Source organism: Dermochelys coriacea, chromosome 2 (genome assembly GCF_009764565.3).
Source record: "Dermochelys coriacea isolate rDerCor1 chromosome 2, rDerCor1.pri.v4, whole genome shotgun sequence".
NCBI classification, from domain to species: domain Eukaryota; kingdom Metazoa; phylum Chordata; order Testudines; family Dermochelyidae; genus Dermochelys; species Dermochelys coriacea.
The window spans coordinates 152,726,513-152,749,324 of NC_050069.1; the positions used below are offsets into that span (position 1 = coordinate 152,726,513).

General features: G+C 41.2%; 1 protein-coding gene across 1 annotated transcript in view; it reads right to left on the reverse strand.

The window, feature by feature from the left end:
• Positions 1 to 4,459: 4,459 nt before the first annotated feature.
• The window catches only part of ANKS6 (ankyrin repeat and sterile alpha motif domain containing 6), a 78,766-nt gene continuing 60,413 nt past the window's right edge, over positions 4,460 to 22,812 (reverse strand). The window contains 3 exon segments of the mRNA XM_038391931.2: positions 4,460 to 5,448; positions 14,873 to 14,969; positions 20,727 to 20,843. Coding sequence (XP_038247859.1) covers positions 5,399 to 5,448; positions 14,873 to 14,969; positions 20,727 to 20,843 — 264 coding nt within the window. The 3' untranslated portion in view covers positions 4,460 to 5,398.

Here is a 22,812-nt window from a genome sequence, read left to right on the forward strand (position 1 = left end):
ATTTGCAAACTGGATACAATTAACTTAGGCTTGAATAGAGACTGGGAATGGATGAGTCATTACACAAAGTAAAACTATTTCCCCCACAAAGTTATTTCTCCCCCCCACCCCACCCCACCCCACCCCCCACTGTTCCTCAGATATTCTTGTTAACTGCTGGAAATAGCCTACCTTGCTGGTCACCATGAAAGGTTTTCTTCCTTTCCCCCCCCTGCTGCTGGTGATGGCTTATCTTAAGTGATCACTCTCCTTACAGTGTGTATGATAAACCCATTGTTTCATGTTCTCTGTGTGTGTATATCAATCTCCCCTCTGTTTTTTCCACCAAATGCATCCGATGAAGTGAGCTCTAGCTCACGAAAGCTTATGCTCTAATAAATTTGTTAGTCTCTAAGGTGCCACAAGTACTCCTTTTCTTTTTACTGTGGGCCAGTAACCCACTTGTTGTCATATTCATTGCCATACCTCCTGCCTGAAAAGAACATTTAGAAGGTAGCAGACGCTTATCTCCGTCTCGCCATTTGGGTATTGTGTATTGTATGCCTATTTACATACTGAGCCAGTTGCTAAATGAGGATTGTGAAATCTATAAGAAAGGAAATCTACAAGATGAAACAAAACAGCAAGGTTGTCCTGTTTCTGAATAAAGACAAAGAATGGAACCGGTATACCTTGGGGGCAAAGAAACACACTTATTCTTTGCCTGGGAGGCAAGCTAGCAGCATTCTTCTCTCATGAAAGGAGGGCCAGAGCCAGCCTGGCTGTGAAATGCTGCAAGGACATTGGGTGAGCAATATTCTACAAGACATGAGTATCTTAAATAAGTCTAGGCTCTAAAATGCATGTTATGATTTTGTTTTATCTGTAACCATTTATTTCCAATACTTCTACTTGACTCTCTATTCTTTGTTAAATAAACTTATATTTGATTTTACTCTAAACAAATCTAAGTGCTGTGAGTTAAGCAGAGCGGTGATTTGAGGTGCAACAGATGAACACCTCTGTAAGCAGGAAATCTGTGGGTGTCCAGTGGACCAGGGGCTGGACAATCCAGGAAGAGGTACAGAGGGCTCCAGGATTGGGATGTGCTAATTGCTAACCTGTAAAACAACAGCAGGATCTGTGAGGCGTGGAGGGGAGTGCTTGCCTCACAGCTAGCCGGTGCAGTTGGGGAGCTGACCCCCAGCAGGCACAGACAAGGCTACCTCATGTGAAGGGCAGGTGGTGGTGAGCTTTGTCACAGCCCTGAGTACTCCCAGGAAGCGTCACAACTAATTTGGGCCAGATTTGAATCTGTTATACCCACATATATCCTTAGTATGGGATCTCTATTGACTTCAGCAGAGTTATGCTAAATTTATAGTGATGTATAGTTGGCTCCTTGCTTTATCGCATGGTTACCAGCAGGTTAAAAAGAAATATTTCACTCCTATTAGACCTCCATCACTAACATACCCCCCAAAGTGGGAAAACCAGTGGTGTGATCATCAATGCTATCTCTGTTTCTATCAGCCATTTCCCTCTGTCCTTTCTTTGGATCTCTCCCCCTACTTCTCTTTCTTCATTCATCCCACATTTGTTTTTTTCTCTCATCTTCATTATTCTCTTCCCTCCTGTCCTCCTTTCCCAAGGTCAGGTCTACACTACGGGGCACAGTCGACCTAAGTTACGCAACTCCAGCTACGTGAATAACGTAGCTGGAGTCGACGTAACTTAGGTCGACCTTTTGCAGTGTCTACACTGCACTGGGTCGATGGGAGAAACTCTCAAGTCGACTTACGTTATGCTTCTCATTCCAGTGGAGTACCAGAGTCAATGGAAGAGCTTTTTCCAATGGTAAAAACTTCTGAGAAACTATAGAAGTTAACTGTTTCAAATTATCTTTAAACATTTCCAAAAGTTGATAGTTTAATGGACAAAGACTGTTCCCTGTAAATGTACCTTGTACTGTCAAGAGGACTTTGAAATCAAACAAAAATCTAAAAGTGGTAAATTTGGGGCTATTAGTTTGAGGCAAACTCAGCCAGACAGCTTCTAAACAGGGGTGATCCCAATAAAAATATCTCAATTTGTAAAAGCCTTTATGTTCCCCCTTTACTCTGGAAACCAGAGTTGGTCCCCTGAGAAGCTACAATATGTCTGAGGCATTTTCTGAGGCATAAAGAACTACAGACAACATTCTGAATCATTTCCAAATAATGAGACATCTCTATTTAAAATCTGATCTTGATTAATGTTAGAAATAAAGAAAAAGAAAACAAAATTTCAAGTACCTTTATAAAAGCTGATTATAAAAATAACACAACACTCCCGCTACTTGGTGTTACAGTACTGCCAAGAGTTAGAAGCTAAAGTTTAGCTGAATCCATAATTCTAGAGTGAAGAGAAAAATAAATATTTCTTTCATTTATGAAACTCTAAAGGAGTAATTTTTTAATCAGGGTGAAATACAAGCCACATTTACGAAATCTTCCACCTAAACAGGATAGAAAGGAGGTCCAGGGTCACAGAGGAAAATGATATACAGAGCATTTCAACTTTTGGAGGAGGGATAGCTCAGTGGTTTGAGCATTGGCCTGCTAAACCCAGGGTTGTGAGCTCAATCCTTGAGGGGTCCATTTAGGGATCTGTGGCAAAAATTGGGGACTGGTCCTGCTTTGAGCAGGGGGTTGGACTAGATGACCTCCTGAGGTCCCTTCCAACCCTGATATTTTAAGATTGGTTTAATCCAGGACAGATCACTAATGATGAGTCTTTATTAGATTATGGCTGTTTGGTGACCTATGTGAAATGAAGAGGTGGTCTCTGTCAAATTCCCAGAGGATAACTGACTACAGCATACAAACAATGATTGTAACCAAGAGTTGGTCATGGAGTATAAAATGTACAGATGAAAATCCATCTAGTTCATATTTCTGTCTATGCTGGAGGACCTTCTCCTAGCACTTTTCCTAGTGCTGTGTACAAATTTTAAATATCTCAATCAATGGTGAAGCACTACTTGCCCGTTCTCACTCCTAAATAGAGCTGGGTGAATTTTTTTGGATGAACAATTTATTCATCAAAATGAAGTTTCTACCAAAACTATTTGCAACTTCATGGCATGGTCACAAAATAGTTTTGTCCACAACAAGGGCAAACCATTCTGGTAACATTGAAATGAAACATTTCATTTTGGCGTTACCCATACATTTTGTTAAAATTTGCAGGTATTTTGACAAAAGCAAAAGAAAGGATTCATAAAACAGCTGGAAGGAGCAGGTGGTTGTTACCACCTCCATCGTAAGTTTTAGCTGAGTGGGTGGGGCACTGAGATGTCGGAGACTCAGGTTTAACTCCCGCATGCACCTGATGTAGAAAAGGGATTTAATCTTGAGTTTCCCACATTGCATGAGTGTGCCCTAGCCACTGGGCTATGGGATATTTTAGTATGGGCATTCCGAAACTCTCCCAATTTTTATAAAATAATTAGTCACTGGAAACTTGAGTCTATAGGCGAGTGCTCTAAGCAACAGATTATATTCATCTTCACTCTCTTTTTCTTTATCCAGTGTCAATCATAGTGGCAATTCAAGTCCATACAGAGAATCCTTTTCCACTGTATCTTTCTCTTTATATCCATCTGTGTTCCTCCAACAGATCCACATCAGTGGTTACTACTTGATAATTTTATTTTAGTGTTTCTCTCACCAGCCATTTGTTTCCCTTTCTTAGGCTGGTTATCTTATTTAAAGGATATTTTTACAAAGATTTAATTCTTTAACATTCTCTTGCTTTGACATCGTCTGTACTTCAGTGTTCGACTTCAAAAAAATCCTTCTCCACTTGGCTGCCATGCTGAGTCCACCTACTCAGAGCAGCTCCATTTGCTGGCTACTTCTGCCCTTACTTGGAACATTAGGTTACACAGCCAAATGTGGAGGGCAATTACCGAAGAGGTTGACAAACCTGCCAGAGTTTGGTGGAACTGAAATAGATGAGCAGCAGAGAAAGTAGGGTCAGTCGCTGGTGCTATGCCTCCATCTTCCCTGTTCATTACAGGGCCCTTTTTGTACCCGCCTTTCTGCAACTATGCTCACCGTCAAAAATTTCAGTGCCCTTGACACACTATAACCAGCCCCCACCTAGGGGCAGAGCAATTTAAAAGGGTCCCCACTGGAACTCCAGAGCCAGGAGTCAGTAACCAAGGTATCTAGGGAGTACTACTATGTGGCAGTTATACTGTATGTGCAGTTGTATTAAAAATACCAGTTTTCAGCAAGCCCATGGTGATTCTATAGCCTTTTCATGTAACCAATGAACTAGTTAAAGCTCTGTCCTCAGCACCAATGATCTGAGCAAGTTCTGCTTCACCTTAGTTGTATTCATACCCTCAGACTCACATTGAATCTAGCCTATAGTGCAATTTTGAACATTTGTCACTTGCAAATTTAAGAAAGGAGAAAACTAACTTTAGAAGTTTATCATAGCTTGTATTTTAATTGCTCAACAAAAACTCTTATGCACAACACTAACAAATAGCTCCATCCATAATTCTTGTGTTAATCCTTTCAGCATTCATTGTTTAAAAAACAATTACAATATGAATAGGAACATTGTTTTGTAACCTGTTACAACATCTGTTAATCAAAAGTAGATAATACAAAAGCCAGTTAGATGGTTTTAATGTCAAAAAAAAATCATCAATTTAAAATGTTTCATTTTTACATTATTTCTGTGTAAATATTGGTGACAGACTATGAATTTATCTTAGTGATATTTTTATATTTACACAAATAGATATTTAATCAGCATAACTGTATTTAGTGTTCCTAGCACTGATTAAATTAAATATGTTTTAGTTAGTTAATATGCATCAATATTCTTCCTTTCTACTCCTTCTCACGGAACTATTCAATCTTGTAACGTGGCCTCTGTCCTGTGTAGAGACATAACATTCTATTGTGGCATATTCAATGTAGAGATTTCCACATTTACAAGCGCTCAGAATTTGCAACAACTTTTTTGCCTCCTGAATTTCTGTGGTGCTTGGCTGTGCCTTCATAAGTCTTCTGTGAGCTCTTCAAACTGGTACTTCTGAAGAGTGACCTACACATCTCCCTAGGCCACTATACTCTCTAGCCTTGTTCCTATCGACCCAGAATGAGCTAAGCACTTAAGCATGTGCTTAACTCTAACTATGTGAGTAGTCCCCTTAAAGTCAGTAAACCTATTTATTCTCAAAGTTAAAGGGATACTCTGCTGAATTGGAGCCATAACAATGTTACTGCAGCAACCTCCTGCACACTCTGTGCTGAGACACCGTGGTTAGCACCTAGCTTTACATATTTTCTTCTGTACACAAGCTCAATCATCCATGCCCCAGGCTTAAAAATATCAGAATATCTTTATCCAGCAGCTACCTCCTGGTAGGCACAGATTCGTGTGGTTTTATCCAGTATCCAGGTGCTGCAAAGAAAGAGAGAGAGAAAGAGAGAGGTCATTTATTATTAGTTTCTGGCAGTTCCCACAACATGCTCAACTAACAATCATAGCAATATTTTAAAGAAAATGGACTACATTCATCATTAGACACAAAACTCCTGACTTCAATGTTCAATGTTGTTGCACTCGATTTCATCAGTGGTCTATTTGATCCCATGACTCAATAACAAGTTGTAGGAGAAAAAACCCTGGTTATGGAGTCCAGCTCATGGAATCTTTTCCTCTAACCAGGGCCCTGATTCAGTGAGGTACTTAATTACATGAGTAGCCCACTGATTTCAATGGGATTATTCAGGTGCTTAATGTTAAGCACATAGACTCATAGACTTAAATGCCAGAGGAGACCATCATGATGATCTAGTCTAACTTTCTGCACATTGGAGGCCACAGAACCTCACCCACCCTCTCCTTAATAGACCCCTAACCTCTGAGTTACTAAAGTCCTCAAATAATGATTTAAAGATTTCAAGTTACAGTCCACCATCTACACTAGTTCAAACCAGCAAGTGACCTGTGCCCAATGCTGCAGAGGAAGGCAAAAAAAACGCCACAAAAAAACAGGTGTGACGGGTTGGGTCACAGAAATCCCCTTGTGAACTGCCACCTGATGGGCTCAGAGGTAGTCTCAGCATATTTTCCCTGGCAGCTTGGGAGTTCAGAACCCTGCCTTGTTGAGCCAGACACGCTAGCCTGCTGCAAACACAGACACAGGTCTGAACCACATCCCCCAAAAGCTGCAGGCTAACCTGAAAACAGCTTAAGAAGTGCTCCTGCCGCCAGCACCCAGATACCCAGTTCCCAATGGATTCCAAACCCCAAATAAATCTGTTTTACTCTGTATAAATCTTATACAGGGTAAACTCATAAATTGTTTGCCCTTTATAACACTGATAAAGAGAGATACACAGCTGTTTGCCCCCCCAGGAATTAATTACTTGCTCTGAGATATTTGCTCCTAGGTACATGCTTAAGTGCCTTGTTGAATTGGAGCACCAATGCTCTAAACTTGACTATGAAGAGGCCATTTACTGACACAAACCCTTCTATGATACACATCTCATTACTAAATGTATTGTTCCCACAACTGTCAAACTGTACTTGAATATGGCATGATTTCTGCTTGTAAGCTTTCATAGTTGTTTCCCTTTTTTATCAAGCCCCTCACTTCCTCCCCAATTCTCTCTTGTGGATAAATTCCATATATATTTCTAATTTTGAATCCAAATATGTTGTTTTGACTTTTCATATAAATCAGTCCCTAAATGAATTATATACTTGGCTGAACACCAACCCCCATACTCTCTCCACGAATATTTGTGCTGCTTGTCCCCTGCAGTCCAAGTAAGGTAAATTCTCCACCAACAAGACCTCATTATTCACCCCAGGAGGACAGCCTATCACCTGATATTTTGAATTACATAATGAATTATACAAACTTCCTATAGGTCCCTACACACCCACTATCTATTTTCTCCAATCTTTACCATCCCTATGGGGGGGTGTTGCTCTTGCCCCCCCCAATACAAATTCCATTTCACTGCATGTTCCCTTAATAACTTTAATTTACTCGAGGGGGAGGGAGACAGTTACTGCTAATTGATTACCACAATTAAACTGAACTGCACAGTCTTTTCTTTTCACCATAATCATAGCTAATGTTCAACTGTTCATTTAAATCCTTTCTAGTTAATCTTCAATTACATTTCAGGTATCTAAGTCCTTTGGCTCCACTTCTATTAGAGAAGGTCCTTCTTTTCTTTTCTCGCTCTCCTTTTCTTCAGCTTCACTGTCTGCCATTATTTTCAGACCAGCTCTTCAACAGTTACTACCATAGACTTTTCTTGCATGATAAAGCTTTGGATCTCTATCCCGAGTGTAGTTTTCCCTTCCCTAGAGGCTCTCGCTGTACAAATCTGATGTTAGAAGCTGAATGGAAATTCTCTGCTATAGAGAATCTCTGCCCTTCTAATTGCTGCTTTAATTTTACTCAACTCTTTACTCTTTTTAAAAATTAGAGCAGAAGATCTAGGAGAAACTGAAGATTGTGGCCTTGGAGTATAGACTCTGGGTGATATCTAGCCTTTTTTCTTTTAGTCTTAATCAAGACTTTTTTTGGTAATGGTGAAAGCTCATAATGAAATCCCTGGGTCTGCTACCAGCCTAAGGCTCGGTACTCTATTTTAATCTCTGCCACAGACATGAAATTTAACAACTCATTCATAAAGGTTTGTAAAAAGATAATACGATTTCCTTCGTCATCTTTTTCAGACACTTTTTAAATTCTCAAGTCGCTTCTTCTCTCTTTTGGCTCCAGCAAATTTACACAATTTACACTTTCTCTCTTCTCTGATATTTCTCCCAATGCAGCATCCAGCCTACAAATTCTATACTTACTTCCTCTTTGATTGCAGAAATCTTGGAGAATAAATCAGCTTTGAATTCAAACTGTAAATCTCTGATATCCGCTTTAGTAGTCAAATGACTTTAGCTTTGTATCCTTGTAGCCTGTTATGGGAGCCATGCCTTCTGGTGCCCTGCTTTTGGGGTGTTACAGTGAGGTTAGGGTATGGATGGAGACAGATTATTCAATAGAATAATCCCCTCAAGGCTCAGACAAACATCTTGCTTGGACCCCCATAGGTTGGTCCTCTGTTCTAAATTTTAAGGGTGAAGGAGTAAGTTAATGTATGTTTCTCTGTGTTGTAATGAGCTAGTTTACAGAATGCAATGTTTTCAGGGAGAGATGACATAACTTAAGTACAAATAAACCTTTATTTCAACAATAAACTTTATTATGAAACAGGTTGGCTGCCAAAAATATAATATACACATCAACTTTTCCAAAGGTTCTTGTAGTGAATTTCATATATATTTTCTAGAAGCAGTGACCTTGGCAGGAGGTACTGGGTGGCTGAGGGCACAGTCAGCAATTGAGTTTATAGTTCCAAAAAAACATTAAAAAGCAATAGTGGAACAATGTGCCTTCCTCCACAAGTCTGTCTCACATTGCATTTAGTTAGCCATGAAATCACCCATTTATTTCTTACTAGCCTATTAATACTTTTTCTGCCTATCTTTGTTTTCCTTGTACTACATCTCCTTAAATCTGTATACTCTCTCTAATTCCACACATAGATCCTCCTTACTTTTGTGCTTGTTGTTGATTATTTTGGGAGTGTGGACCTGGGCGGGCAGTCTGCACACCTTCCCTCAAGAGCTGGATCATCCACTCCAATGACTGAGTCGAAAATAATGAAGTTGGTAGTTATAGCACTCCATCACACAAGCTGGGAATGCAAACTGTTTTGATAAAGATAACAATGCCAATATATTTTTGAATACCAAGCTTTAGTATAAGCATAGTCTGGTCCCTAGAGTGCAATAGTAAGGTCAGCCTGCTTCTTATTTGAAATTTAGGCAGTTGAATTGTTACAGGCAGCCATTTTTCCAGGAAATATCACCTTGCTCCAGAGGAAAAAAGGAATTATTCCAAAGAGTTAGTGATAAAGGGACTTTATTAGCCACTGTAGGGTCCCCAGGGATAAGCTCATTGCCATATAATTTAATAGAAAGTTTTTCTACAGTTTTTCCCCATTTACAGAATAAGGAGAGCATAACATGTGACAGATACTATTCATGATACTAAATGCACTTCTGGAAGGTGCTCAGACTCCCTGTTGATAGGAGTAGTCTAAGAATCTGAATAAAACAGAATAGTCTAGAAAGATTGGCGTATAGGCATTTCTCTGATATTGCCGTTTAAGACTGTGCTGCAGTCTAGGGAAAAATCAACAGAATGTTATGCTAGGCTGCTTGTGGTTGTTGCACCGCAATAGATTTCCAAAATTGTGCTTACAATTGTCTAAAATTATCTGTCTTTCAATTGCTCAGGTATTGCTGTTTGAAATGCCAGCACGATGCTGCTCTTCATGCCTGCAAACCAAAGATGTGATTGTGTCTGCATGCTTCAGAGGAACCAAATACCAGCAGATACAAGCTGATGAAATTGCTTTGGTCATAGTGACAATGGTTTATTTTCTAGGATTAAAATGACATTTTGTTTTTTTGCTAACTCTTTTACATTGCAGACAGTGGGTACATTTTTAAATCCATCCTCCTCCCCTACGCTGTCTACCATTTTGAATCAGTCCTGACTGGTAATGGCAGTCCATGATTCAAATAGGGGTGGCTGAGGTAGGATGGATTGGAACAGGACAATTATTGTAGAGTTCTTATTTGTGCAGAGGTTGGGAGAGCAGTGAGGAATGGCAGAGGGCAACACTGAGTGCTGCAGTGTTGCCAATCCTAAGTATTCCAAAAATATGAGTCAGCTCTCCTCAAAGGGTGAAAAGAAAAGGAGTACTTGTGGCACCTTAGAGACTAACAAATTTATTAGAGCATAAGCTTTCGTGAGCTACAGCTCACTTCATCGGATGCGTGAGACTAGCTTAAAAGTCATGAGATTTTTTAAAAACAAATTATGTGTTCTTTTTCGGTGCCTTCTCATTTCTGAGTCAGGAAACTACTATTTTTGGCAGAAAATGCCAATTTGTTGAGACAAACATTTTGCAGGATTGTGCCAGTTTCAATAAAACTTACTGCTTTGATATATGCCATCATGTGCCAGCAATTCCCCTCTGCCATGTACACTGGCCAACCAGACAGTCTCTACGCAAAAGAATAAATGGACACAAATCTGACATCAGGAATCATAACATTCAAAAACCGATAGGAGAACACTTCAACCTCTTTGGCCACTCAGTAAAAGACTTAAGGGTGGCAATTTTGCAACAGAAAAGCTTCAAAACCAGACTCCAATGAAAAACTGCTAAGCTTGAATTAATATACAAACTAGATACCATTAACTTGGGTTTGAATAGAGACTGGGAGTGGCTGGGTCATTACACATATTGAATCTATTTCCCCATATTAAGTATCCTCACACCTTCTTGTCAACTGTCAAATTGGGTCATCTTGATTATCACTACAAAACTTTTTTTCTCCTGCTGATAATAGCTCATCTTAATTAATTAGTCTCTTACAGTTTGTATGGCAACTTCCACCATCTCTGTATGTGTAATATATATATCTTCTTACTATATGTTCCATTCTATGCATCCGATGAAGTGGGCTGTAGCCCACGAAAGCTTATGCTCTAATAAATTTGTTAGTCTCTAAGGTACCAAAAGTACTCCTGTTCTTTTTGCGGATACAGACTAACGAGGCTGCTACTCTGAAACCTACTTTTTTAATGAAAGCTGAGATTCTCCTATAATCACCTGACTCCAACGGTTGGACTTTAAGAATAACACTGAATATTGTGAGACTCATGATAAAATTGCAAGAGTTAACAACACTGGTACTGACAGAGTAGGAAGAGAAGTGGACACTTGTGAACCTACACCCATCCTTTTACAAACAAACAGAAATCACTTCCCAACGATTTAGATGCTGCATAAAAGTGTCCAATGAATAATTTTACCATACAAAGCTTGTTACCTAGTGTAGAGGTTCCTTCTCAATCTGATTTGTCTTCCTCCTCGACAGATAATATTTCTGCTACTACTTCACAGCCACCTCTGCTTCCTGGTCTCTCTTCCCCAAAGAGGACCTGTAAGACTAGCAGTTTTGGATCCCTGAACCCCTCGCTGTTTGCAGCCTCCACTCCTCCTAGGGGATCTAGCCACCAGCATCTTGTTGGTTGATTGTTCAACAGCAATTGTTGGCCAACTCCTTGTAGTGTTTCATGTAACTCTAGACTTTTCATTATTGCATTTTGTTTTCTTCAAAAGGACTTTTAAACTTTTAATTTTCTGCCAACACAGATTTCCAATCTGAATAGTGCTGAGCTCAGCAAGTTGCTTGGAAATGCGTGACAGGATGTGCTCACCTCTCATGAGCACCTCCCATCAGCTGTAGGCCTCGTCAGGTGGGTCTTCAGTGGGTCAGCCCTCTGGCCAAATCAGAAACAGTCCACTGCATGAAGGAACTCCTTCTGGAGTAACAAAGTTACAACTAATGGTTAGACCTCTTCAGGAGCTTCAGCCCTGTCCTTGGGCCTGTTTAAACTCCAAGCCCCTTTCTTGGGCTTTTAATGCAGAGTCTTATCCCTTCCTTGGGGTTTAGGCCATTTCGCCAGTGGCCATTGAGGGGACCTGGGCCCATCCACTACTCCAGGTCCCAACCCAGGGATCCTACAGATAGCAGCCACGTACTGCTTCCTCTAATAGTTGCTGCTGCTATTCCCTGGGCCACTTTCCTCTTACCCTCTTTCACTTCATTCTTAACTCAGGGCTGAAGTTCTCAACTCTTCTCCTTACTCACTAAATGCCAATGCCACCAGAACCCATCTGCTGGTTCTCCCTTGAGCTCCAGCAAGGAACACCCTTCTTTGCTCCTCTGGTGCCAGCCAGGAACTGACCTGCTCAGGCCCTGCAGCGACTTTTAACTGAGCCTGCTGGACTCAGACTGGCTGCTTCCCTGCAGGCTTTCTAGGCAGGCCTGGAGGACCCTCCTTCTCTGCTTCTTTTCTGGGGCGGGGTGTGATAGGACCACGAGGCCTCCAGCAGGGAGCCTCAATGCACCTGGTATACCCCATCACAAGACCTAAATATGATGATATACCCTAGGGTTACCACCTTTGAAATGGAAAAAAACCCTGGCACCCCCCTCAACTCCCCAAGGCAAGCCCACAGCAACCTCAACCACCAACCATAAGGCAACTCAGCAACCCCCCGTCCCTTGAACAGCCACTTATAGTATCTAGAGAGATAACACACATCGATAAGATCAAGGAGACGTGAAATGTTATCACTCACATGTGACTCAAACCCTCTCTCACATATGACCGCAATGTGTTTGCATGTTTTTAGGCAGACAGCTGCTGTATTTTCAACAGTTTTGATCTGTTATTGTTTATACTACATAAGTGGGAACACTGAAATATCTTGAGCTGGACATAGAAACTTTTAACATTAGATATCCCAGTGTATTGTCATAATAATGAAAATCTTTAAACCTATGTAAAAAGAAAAAACTGGCAGATTAAATTATTTTTCTGGCAACTGGCAAATCCATAAATAACGGCCAGGCTGGTCAAATACTGGCCATTTGGTAAGGCTATATACCCAAGTGTTTCTTCTGCAGTCACTCCGCTCTGCCTGAATCTCCAGCTCACTCCATATCAGAATCCAAACATCAGCCTCTGCCGATCTGGCACTATGCTCATAAGATGCTTTTCATGCCTGAGATGTTGATAATAAAGTTATCCAGAAGTTGCCACAGGTATATCACCAGAAATTCTCTATTCTGAAAATGGAAACTTAGCTCTCTGGTGTTTTCAGTGGTATTTGTACTGAAAAAGAAGCTTTTGGGCAAGTTGACCCTTGTGTAGTGGAGTGTAGAAAACGGACCAGACAGACTACCTCAGCAATCACTAGTTGTGATGTTATTGACATGAACTGTGACCAATATAGATCATTGTTGCAACCAAGGTCCTATAGTTGCACCAAATCTTGTACAAAAGAGGTCCAGTAAGGTGTCTATAGAAAGGTTACAATTTGCTGGTTATGATTATGCTGTCTGTATGTGTGTATCTTTTTTGTAGTTGAAGTTATGAATATTGGCTATGTACTTATATCTCAATGTGTTTCATTCCAAATAGCATTAGTGAAGCATTTGGTCAGCTTCTTGAGAAAGGAATTTGCAGATTAAGTGCCCAATCAAAAAACACTTAACTGACAATGGACCTTGGGAGACTCCAATTCACATGGAAAGTCTTCCTGGGAATGTTCAAGGTAGCATGTGAACAATGGTTGCTCTCCATGTAAAGAACTGAGTCATGCATAAACATGTGACTTGCCCATGTGACTCCAAACTCCATCTTGCTGCTGTGATTTTCCATAGTAAGAACAAAGTGGTGTCCTTCCACATGGCAGAGGACATACAAGGTCCTGGAAACCCCTCCATTTTGTCTTCAATCCTGCTTCTTACCTCTGGCGGGACTTTGCTACAGTGAGTCTCTGAACAAAGGATTGAATGACCCATCCACGTTCTCGATGTACTCCAGAGACTTGATTTTGATTTGAACCTGCAATTTATTCCATCACTGCTACAAGCCTGAATGCATCTCTGCATCTGGCTGGGACCTTGTTGGCAGGAGAAATGCATACTTTTCCGCTGCATGTGTTGTGTTCTACACTCTTCACCAGTCTTACATCTGGGGATGATGGTAAGAAGGGGGCAGCATATGCACAGTTAGATAATAGTAATGTCTCTCTCATTGTTTTGATTTCATTAGTGTATTTGGGAGGCTGTTTTTCCAGGATTTGTGGGGAAATTATTACCCCTGTCCTAACTAAAACAGCAACCTTGCAGCTACACCAACTAAAAGCAATCGCCCCAGAAAACTATAACGTCTATGACAGAGAGCTGGCTGAGTCAAGTTGCTAAATTGCTAAACTGGGAGCCTGAACTGCCCTCAGGTAGAGGAACTAGAGGTTACTGTCCTATACAGAGGGTCCAATTGTCATTCAAGCGACAGAAGTTGCTCATGGCCTGTACAAGGGGTTTTGGGGCATGGAAAAATAATGGAATTGGTTATTGCCTACAGTTGGCGAAATAACTGATTCTACTGCTTGAGACAGACCTACACTGCAAATCTGCCATGGGATCCCGGGTATTTGCAGACTCTGCAGCCATAGAAGGATCAGAGAGCTGTTATACCATCATAAAGACCCCCAGCAGGAGAAACTGCATAAGGCCAGTTAGCCTTGGCTGGAGGCGAAGTTACTGTCAGTCTTCCAAAAGTTTCTGTAACCGTGAATTTACAGAAAGCAGAGTTTCTCCATGTGGGTCTTGAGACACTCATTAGCAATGTCCAAATGATCTCCTCTTCTTTCTATCCAGAACGTAACAGGCAGGGCTCAGCACTGATGTTCATGTACTGCAAAAATGCAGCGCAACATGTATAGTAGCTATTACTCCACTAAGTAGCCTATTTGATGACCATAAGGGGCGAGAAATTGGTCTGCTTCTAGGGTTAGACAAGGAACAACCCCAGCTATCTCATTATGCAGTTGAGACCTACCTCATATGAAAAACACGCCCCCCAGTGGCTTTCAATGTAAAATGCAATGCATTGTCAATTTAAAAAGTTCTGAATTAACCAAATACACACTAACGTGTTTGAAACACATAAATACTATCCCTATACAAAAATCTTATAAACTTTCTGCCTTTTTACTTTGAAATCTTCACTACAGTCTGAAAGAGACAGAAATGCAGGAATCTTTAAACCAACACATAGCGTGTTTGCATATATTGTACTTTACCCTGATTTAAGAAAAATTGCTTGAAGTTGATCCAACAACATATGAATAATACTTACACTGAGAATTGCCAGGAGGTCTAGTATTACTAACACTACTCTCAAAGGAAGAGTGGAAATTGTGTATGGTTTCTTGTAAAATCTGCCTCTCTCGTCCCTGTAAAAGAAATAGACAAACAAAAAAGGCATTCTTAAATTTCTCATTCGATAATACATTTATAAGGGTTAAACATAAATATGAAAATGTGTGTCTATCCTGGAAAGCAATTATCATATGAATTGAACATAATCAAAACTTATGCTCTGCAAACACAAAGCAATATATATTTAATTGTTTTTATTTTATTTTCTTAATTTTGGAAATTATAAAATTCAGATTTACTTGGATTGAAAACAAAAAAAAAGCAATTCTGTTTCCTTACTTTGCCTTCACAGAGTCATTGTGTGACATTGTGTGCCCAGCCTCATGGCCATGGAACCTATTGGGAATAGCTGGTAGACAGAGGTGCAAACATGTTCTTCCATGGATGCTGCAAGCTGGAGGTTCCCAGGGTTGTGTCTGGGACCGGAGATATTGGCTAGTGCCATTCGGTTGCAAGTAGCTGGCAGCAGCTTACATGCCAGAGGCTGTGAGTAAACAGCCCAGGAGTGGGGGTTCTCACAGCAGAGCAGGGCAAGGCTGGCTCCCAGAGTCAAGGATTGGAGTGACCTAGCAGATCACCAGTCTGGATAACACCACAGGGGAACGTCACAGTGGCACAGTGAGCAGTGTGTATGTACAGCTTGTTACTCCAAGTGAAGTTCACACTTTAAACACTGATATTTGTGATTTTAAGTGAGTCTTAAGTGCAGTGGCTAAGAACAGTCAGGTGGAGGTCACCGTTTTGTTATTTTCTATTTGCTTATTTCAGGAAAGGGAAGTAGGAACAGAAAAGCAGGAAAATGAGTGAAAGCAGTGAAGCGATTGCAAAGTTGGAGCTTTTTATGCTGCAGATTGGAGAAAATGAGAGGGAGCACCAGAGATTATTGCAAATGAAAGAACTGGAGATAAAGCAAAAAGAGAGAGAGAGAGAGAGAGAGAGAGAAGAAAAGGAAAAAGCAGCAGCCAGGGAGGCAGCCAGAGAGGAGGCTGCACACAGAAGGGCCATGAAAGAAAAACAGAGAGAGAGAGACAGCGAAAACTCCAACTGGACCTTCTAGAGAAGCAGAACCAGAACCCCCCGACCCCAACGACTCCCATCACTCCAAAAATCCACAAATGGGAACACTTATGTCCTACATACAGTGGAGAGGATGATATTGCTGAATATCTGACTACCTTCAAAAGGCTGTGTGTAATACATGAAATCCTTGATAATAAGAGAGTTTCTACCCTGATTAAAAATGAGCTGTAGCTCACGAAAGCTTATGCTCTAATAAATTTGTTAGTCTCTAAGGTGCCACAAGTACTCCTTTTCTTTTTGCGAATACAGACTAACACGGCTGCTACTCTGAAATCTACCCTGATTGTGAAATTAACTGGTAAAGCTCGAAATGTATTCAATGGAATTCCTACTAAAGATGCTTTAGACTATTGTAAATTTAAAAATACTGTTTTGCGAAGTTTTCAGATTACCCCTGAACCATATAGAGTTAAATTTAAGAATCTTAAGAGGGATATTGGTTTGAGTAATGGGGAATATGTAAACAAAATGAAAGATTTGTTGGGAAAATGGGTGTTGTGGTAAACAAGTCACACCATCTGTTTGGTTCAAACAGTCTGAGGTCCTTTTATTGAATACAAGCATGCAGGGAGAAGGAGACAGAGATGGTCACACGCAGGTGCCACCCTGGTCTCTCTCTGTCCTTCCCCTAATAATACCAGTCTTATATAGTTTTTTTTACATTCAAGTCAAATGATACATTTCCTTAATATTTTTATCACTCAAGCATTGTTAATAAAGCCTTATAAGGAGCCAAAGTAAACAGTTTCATAATTAGCACTGTGCTGACACATTTCCTTATTATCAAGTTCTGCCGTTTGCTTGTGGCAGCGTTTTGTCTAGGAGCTTTTGCAGATTTGGGAGGGGAGGGGTTGCATATAATGGACAGGTAGGGACTTGAGCTAGGCTAGAGGTTGGCCTAGCTCGTTATCTGGGTCAAAATACCACGGCCCAGCATATGCAAATGCTCTTAGCTTAAGCTAAGTCTTACAGGATGCAGGCCTGTAGGCCTCTTGCATTACCACTCTTACCTATGCTGCATATAGTGCATAGACCTTGTCACAGAGTGGGATGGGGTCAGGTCAACAATACTTTCCCCCACATGGGTGAGGGACAAAGAGGTGGCAAGTTTTGAGAGAATGTTGGATCTTGTTGCTAAAGAGCATTTCCTAAGCGTATGTAAGGCTGATGTAAAGCGGTGTCTTTGGGACAAAGATATAAAGTCTGTGGATGGGATGGCTTTTTTAGCTGATGCCTTCAAACAGAATCAGGCATCTATTGGGAGCAGGCCACAGAAAGAGGGGTTTCAAACTGGTGTGAAGGGAGGATCCCTGGGAAGGGAGAAGGGGGTTGGGAGCCTAAACATTCTCTTACGCAAAAACATTCCTCTACTGGTAACTCTCATTCCAAATCTCCTGTAAAAGCAGAAGAGCCCAGAAGGTGCTATCAGGGTAATTACACTGATCACCTGAGGAATAAATGCCCTGTGCTAGGAGGAAGCAGGCAACCAATAGCTCATGTTAGTTCTGCTGTCCTCAACACAGAAACCCCCCAAGCAATTGAAACCTACCATATTGGTTCTGTGAGGTTAGCTTCTGCAAAATCAGATATGGGGCATGTTAAGGCTGTCAAAATTAATGGCAGGGAGTACTTGGAGCAGGGGGATACAGGGGCCCAGATCTCTCTGGTTAACCAGAGTGTGATCCCAAAGGCCAGTATGTTGCCTGGCCAAATGGCAGAGATTGTGGGGGTGGGCGAAAGCAGATTCCTCATACCACTAGCTAAAATCCATGTGTTCTGGGAAGATTTGGGAAGTATTTTGACTGTGGGGATAATGGAATGCCTCCTAGTCAACCTGCTCCTTGGTAATGATTATTTCTGTGTAGTATTTGCCTGCAGCAAGAGGGAGTGTTATGCTCGGACCCCGAAGAAAAGGGTAAGGTCTCAGGAACCGATGAGAGAATGGGAGAGAGTCTCCTTGATTCTTCTGCAGCTGGGGGAACCCACATGCTCCCAGGTGGGAGGGTGGTTGAGATCAACTCCTGCATTGCAGCTGGAGGCAACACCACATCAGGAAGGGATGGGGGTGTAATGCCTGCCAGGGAAAGAACTATCCAAGTTGTTAGCTGCTAGCAGGTCGCAGCTGACCGAGAGGCAAAACTGGCTCTAGGGAGCATAGAGCAATGTGTCCCAGAGAAGGGGCAGGGGATCCCAGAAACCACTAAGGTGGGTGAGGATTCCTGTGACCCTGTAATACAGAGAAGCAGGGTGCTTCCAAATATGGGAGGGGCTGAGACTTGCTCCTTTCCAGCAAAAGACAACATGCCCTCAAGTGCAGGGGCAGGAGATTAAGGAAGGGGGGGAGGCAAAGCCAAGAGGGAAGAAAGGACATGATAAAAGGGAGAGACATTTGCCATGCTCTCTCTCTCTTCCACCTATATCTACAGACACCACACCAAGCGACTGAAGCGCTGATCAACGGAGAGAGCTTGGCTGAAGAGCAACCAGCCAGCCTGTGGTGAGAAGCATCTAAGTTTGTAAGGGCACTGAAAGTGTTAAGATCAGCTTAGAATATGTTTTGCTTTTATTTCATTTGACCAAATCCAACTTATTATGTTTTGACTTATAATCACTTAAAATTTATCTTTGTAGTAAATAAATCTGTTTGTTTATTCTACCTGAAGCAGTGTGTTTGGTTTGAAGTGTGTCAGAGACTCTCCTTGTGATAACAAGCCTGGTACATATCAATTTCTTTGTTAAATTGACAAACCCATATAAGCTTGCAGCGTCCAGTGGACATAACTGGACACTGTAAGATGGAGGTTCCTAGCTAAGGTTGTGTCTGGGACCGGAGTTATTGGCTAGTGTTATTTGGTTGCACAATCCAAGGAGCAGCTTACATACTAGAGGCTGTGCGTGAACAGCCCAGGAGTGGAGGTTCTCACAGCAGAGCAGGGTAAGGCTGGCTCCCAGAGTCAAGGATTGGAGTGACCTAGCAGATTTCCGGTCCGGATAGCACCGGGGGGAACGTCACAAGTGCATAACAACAAATTTTATGTTCATGAAAAACCTACAAACTAGTCTACATATTTTGCAGTACAGTCTACTGGCCCCTTAAGTATTTACATAAGGATAGTATAGCAGGAAAGTTAACCCGCTTGGGTAAAGAAAGGCTAGGCTGATTGGGGAAGCAGCCACAGCTGGGGCCATGCCCCAATCAGGCCACACCTTGCCCTGTTATAAGGGCTCAGGGAGGAGCTGGGTCACTCTTTCTCTAGCAGTAGAGAGAGAAGGACCTGGCTGTCTGGGAGCTCAGGGTACCGGAGGTAGAGCAGTGCTGGGGAAAGGCAAGAGGAGCTGGGGAGCTCAGGCCTGGCAAATCCCCAGGCTGAGGCCTTTCTAAAGGCCAAAGCAGGTACTGGGGTTGCAGAGGTGCAGCCCGGGGTTAGGCAGAGGCAGCTGGTCCAATCCACCTTGCCAATGATGAGTGGCCATTACACTGCAGTCTGCCCCAGTGAATGGGGGCTAGATAACGACTGGCAGTAGCCTCTGAGGTGAGCTGGGTTTAGATGACTGGGGGTTCCCCTGGAAACCCAGAGTAAGGGGGTACTGCTGGGGGCAGAATCCGAAGGTAAAGGGGCATCGGGGTCCAGAAGGGACTCAGGGGCCTGTGGCAGGCGAGACACTGGCTATCAGGAGGTATTCTGGAGCTGGAGTTGAGCTAATTCCCAAGATGACCAGCGGGAGGCGCTGCACTGGTGAGCCTTGACCTCGCTACAGATAGATACAGCTAGAGAGCACTCCTGAAATAGAAACACAAATAGTGCTTTCACAATGTGGGGTTGATGTGATCAAAAGTCTAAGGGCATGGCTACACTGGAAACTTCAAAGCGCTGTTGTGGGAGCGCTCCCGTGGCAGCGCTTTGAAGTGCAAGTGTGGTAGCACACAGGCGCTGGGAGAAAGCTCTCCCAGCGCTCCTGGTAATCCACTTCCATGAAGGGATTAGCTCCGAGCGAGGGGAATGCGGCTGCCAGTGCTCAGAGCCTGTTTACACTAGTGCTTTAAAGCGCTCTGACTTACTGAGCTCAGGGGGGTGATTTTTCACACCCCTGAGCCAGCAAGTTAGAGTGTTATAAAATGTAAGTGTAGCCAAGCCCTTAGTGTCTTGTATGCCTGGACTGGTATAAAAGATCAAAGACAGAATGGAACTTGAATGGAGTTGAAAGATTTGAGAAGAACCGTAAGACTTAGCTGCAGAGATGCACCAGCTCGCAATCTGTGACTAAAGAAATCCATTGTAGGGAATTCTCCTTTTTTCTGCCTTTGTCCTTATTTCCATCTAACTGTAAATACCAAACAAGAAGACAACAAAACTGTGCCGCTTGAGAAAAATGCTATATAAATCCAGTTGATGGTTGAAGGCCAAATAGCTGTAATATGACCAATATTTAAATCACCACTAGTTTCTTTTTATTATTATGAATGAATGAGTACAAAAAGTGAATAACTGTTCAGTTACTGAACAAGGAAGGAATTAATGGAGGAGGCCCGGAAATATCAAAGAAATATAATACTGTTTATCACTAATAATTTACATTAAATAGCTTGTTTATTAAACTAGGTATTTTTTCAATATCCATTGTTTGGATCTGAAACACAAGCAAATCTGAAAAACTAGTTTATCAGTTTTCTTATTTCAAACCATACCTACCTTTCCTGCATTCAGTTCAGAAATAGCTGCCAGAATTTGCTGCCTAGATCCATCCGTTTTAATACCCAGCTCTTTCAAATCACCATCAGTAAGTGTGAGGAAGGCTTCCATATCCACCTTTGGAAAAAAAGATACACTGGTATACATTTACTGGGCAGATTGGTTCTCTCTCATATATATCTAACTTTATGAACTTATTTTATATATATTACACACACTAGAAGCAGAAACCCCATGTTGTCAAACAGGCATGGCAATTAGCCAAGAAATCCATCAGCTGTGCAGTCTCCATACAACCAATGGAATTGTTGCATTCAAATTAGCTGTAAAGTAAAGGCAGTGATTGGATGAGCTACTTCTGATATCACAATGCTCTCCTTTTGGCATGGACACACACCTTGTTGTCACACATATGTAATTCATAACCTCAGAATGGCTGAATACAGGTCTGGTATCGAGGATATCCCCGTTCTTAATCCTTGCTCTGCCCTGTTACACTGGGTGCCCTTGAGTAGGTTGTACTAAACCTCAGTTTTTACAGTTGGGTGTGCAGAACACATGACCTACCAGTCTCACGGGGATGTTACAGGCATTGTTAAAGCTTGTACCACACTTTGAAGCCACAGAGTGCTATATAAAGTCTAGTTTTAACTGCCTAAAATTTTCTAAATATATGACTGGAAGTCCTTCTACTTATTAGACCTTCACTGGGTATTTATTTCCCACAATTACAGTTACTCCAGTTCATGAGTTCTATATTATGATCAATTCTGTTTATTTTTAAATAAAAAAAACTAATTTTCTTCCTAAATAAAAACAATTAAAATATATAACATGTATCTCAGATTATTACAGTGTATCATTATAAATATGTAGTTCTTTTACAACTCTCCAATTATTATGTGGGGAAAAATGGAGGAGTTTTTAATTTAACATTTACATTTACAAATGTCCATTTTTCCTTAACAGGTCTTTTTGCAAGTATCTTAAAACACTTCTTTTTATATTTTAGTTGTCTTCTTGCTTTTACCTATTTTTTCCTCATAATTTCTTGGGGTGGCACCATTAATTAGTCATTGATTTATAAATTCTGGGCCATAAACCAAAGCCTGGTGGTTTTGCTCCCTTGCTGTGGCAGGCCTTCCAATTAAGTGTCAGGTGGAAGAAGGTATTAGATTAGATCCCAGATTAGGGGACTGGTTTAGGACATAACATCACATCAGATACCACATTGTGTCCTGTATGGGGTCATATCTAGTGACATCATCACCTTATCTTTCTCAATCACTCTTAGCTATCAATCTCATTTTAACAGAACAATAAGATGCTACTAACATTTTATATTGTATCATACTATCATGTACTCTCTATATACATATTGCAGAAAAACAAATTTTAGGACTATTTTATAGAGGTTTTAATTGGGACTATGACTTACAGCCTTCTACCCGTAAAGGCAGGTGTCTTGGTAATTATGTATCAAACTGTGCAAGACTCCTAAGGAGGGAAACATTAAAGGTAATAAATGCTAAATACTTCCTAAAATGAACTAAAATAGAAAAACTAAACATAAAACACCATGGCTTTAAAATCCATTACATCAGGCCCTCCTAGTGCTAGAAGAAATGCTACGTATCCCACTGGCAAGCTGGAAAGTACTCCTACTCAGTGGTACAAAATTCTCATTTCTAGTCCTGCTTGTTGGTGAAATGTTGGATATCAAAGCTATGACATTTTAATATATCTAGAAAAGCTGTTACGAGCCCAAGACAATTCTAGTTTTTTGAGTAGATAATTTTGGGGACAATTACACATTTTGAGACATGGGGGAGAAGGAAATATTTCTCTTGGAGGAGGCTTAAGGAAAAAAAGAAGCTCTTTAAAGTAGCTGAGGAGTATGGAATGTCAGAAAAAGCTCCAGGGGAATGGAATACAGCTAAGCGATGCATTTATAAGCATGTGATAAAATGAGTTTTCCGTTTTTCACATTATGATCTCTACATACATAGCATATGCATATTTTATAATTAATATTCTTTCTTCACTGATTTTTTTGAAACACTGGTGCTGTTTTTTCCTATTTATC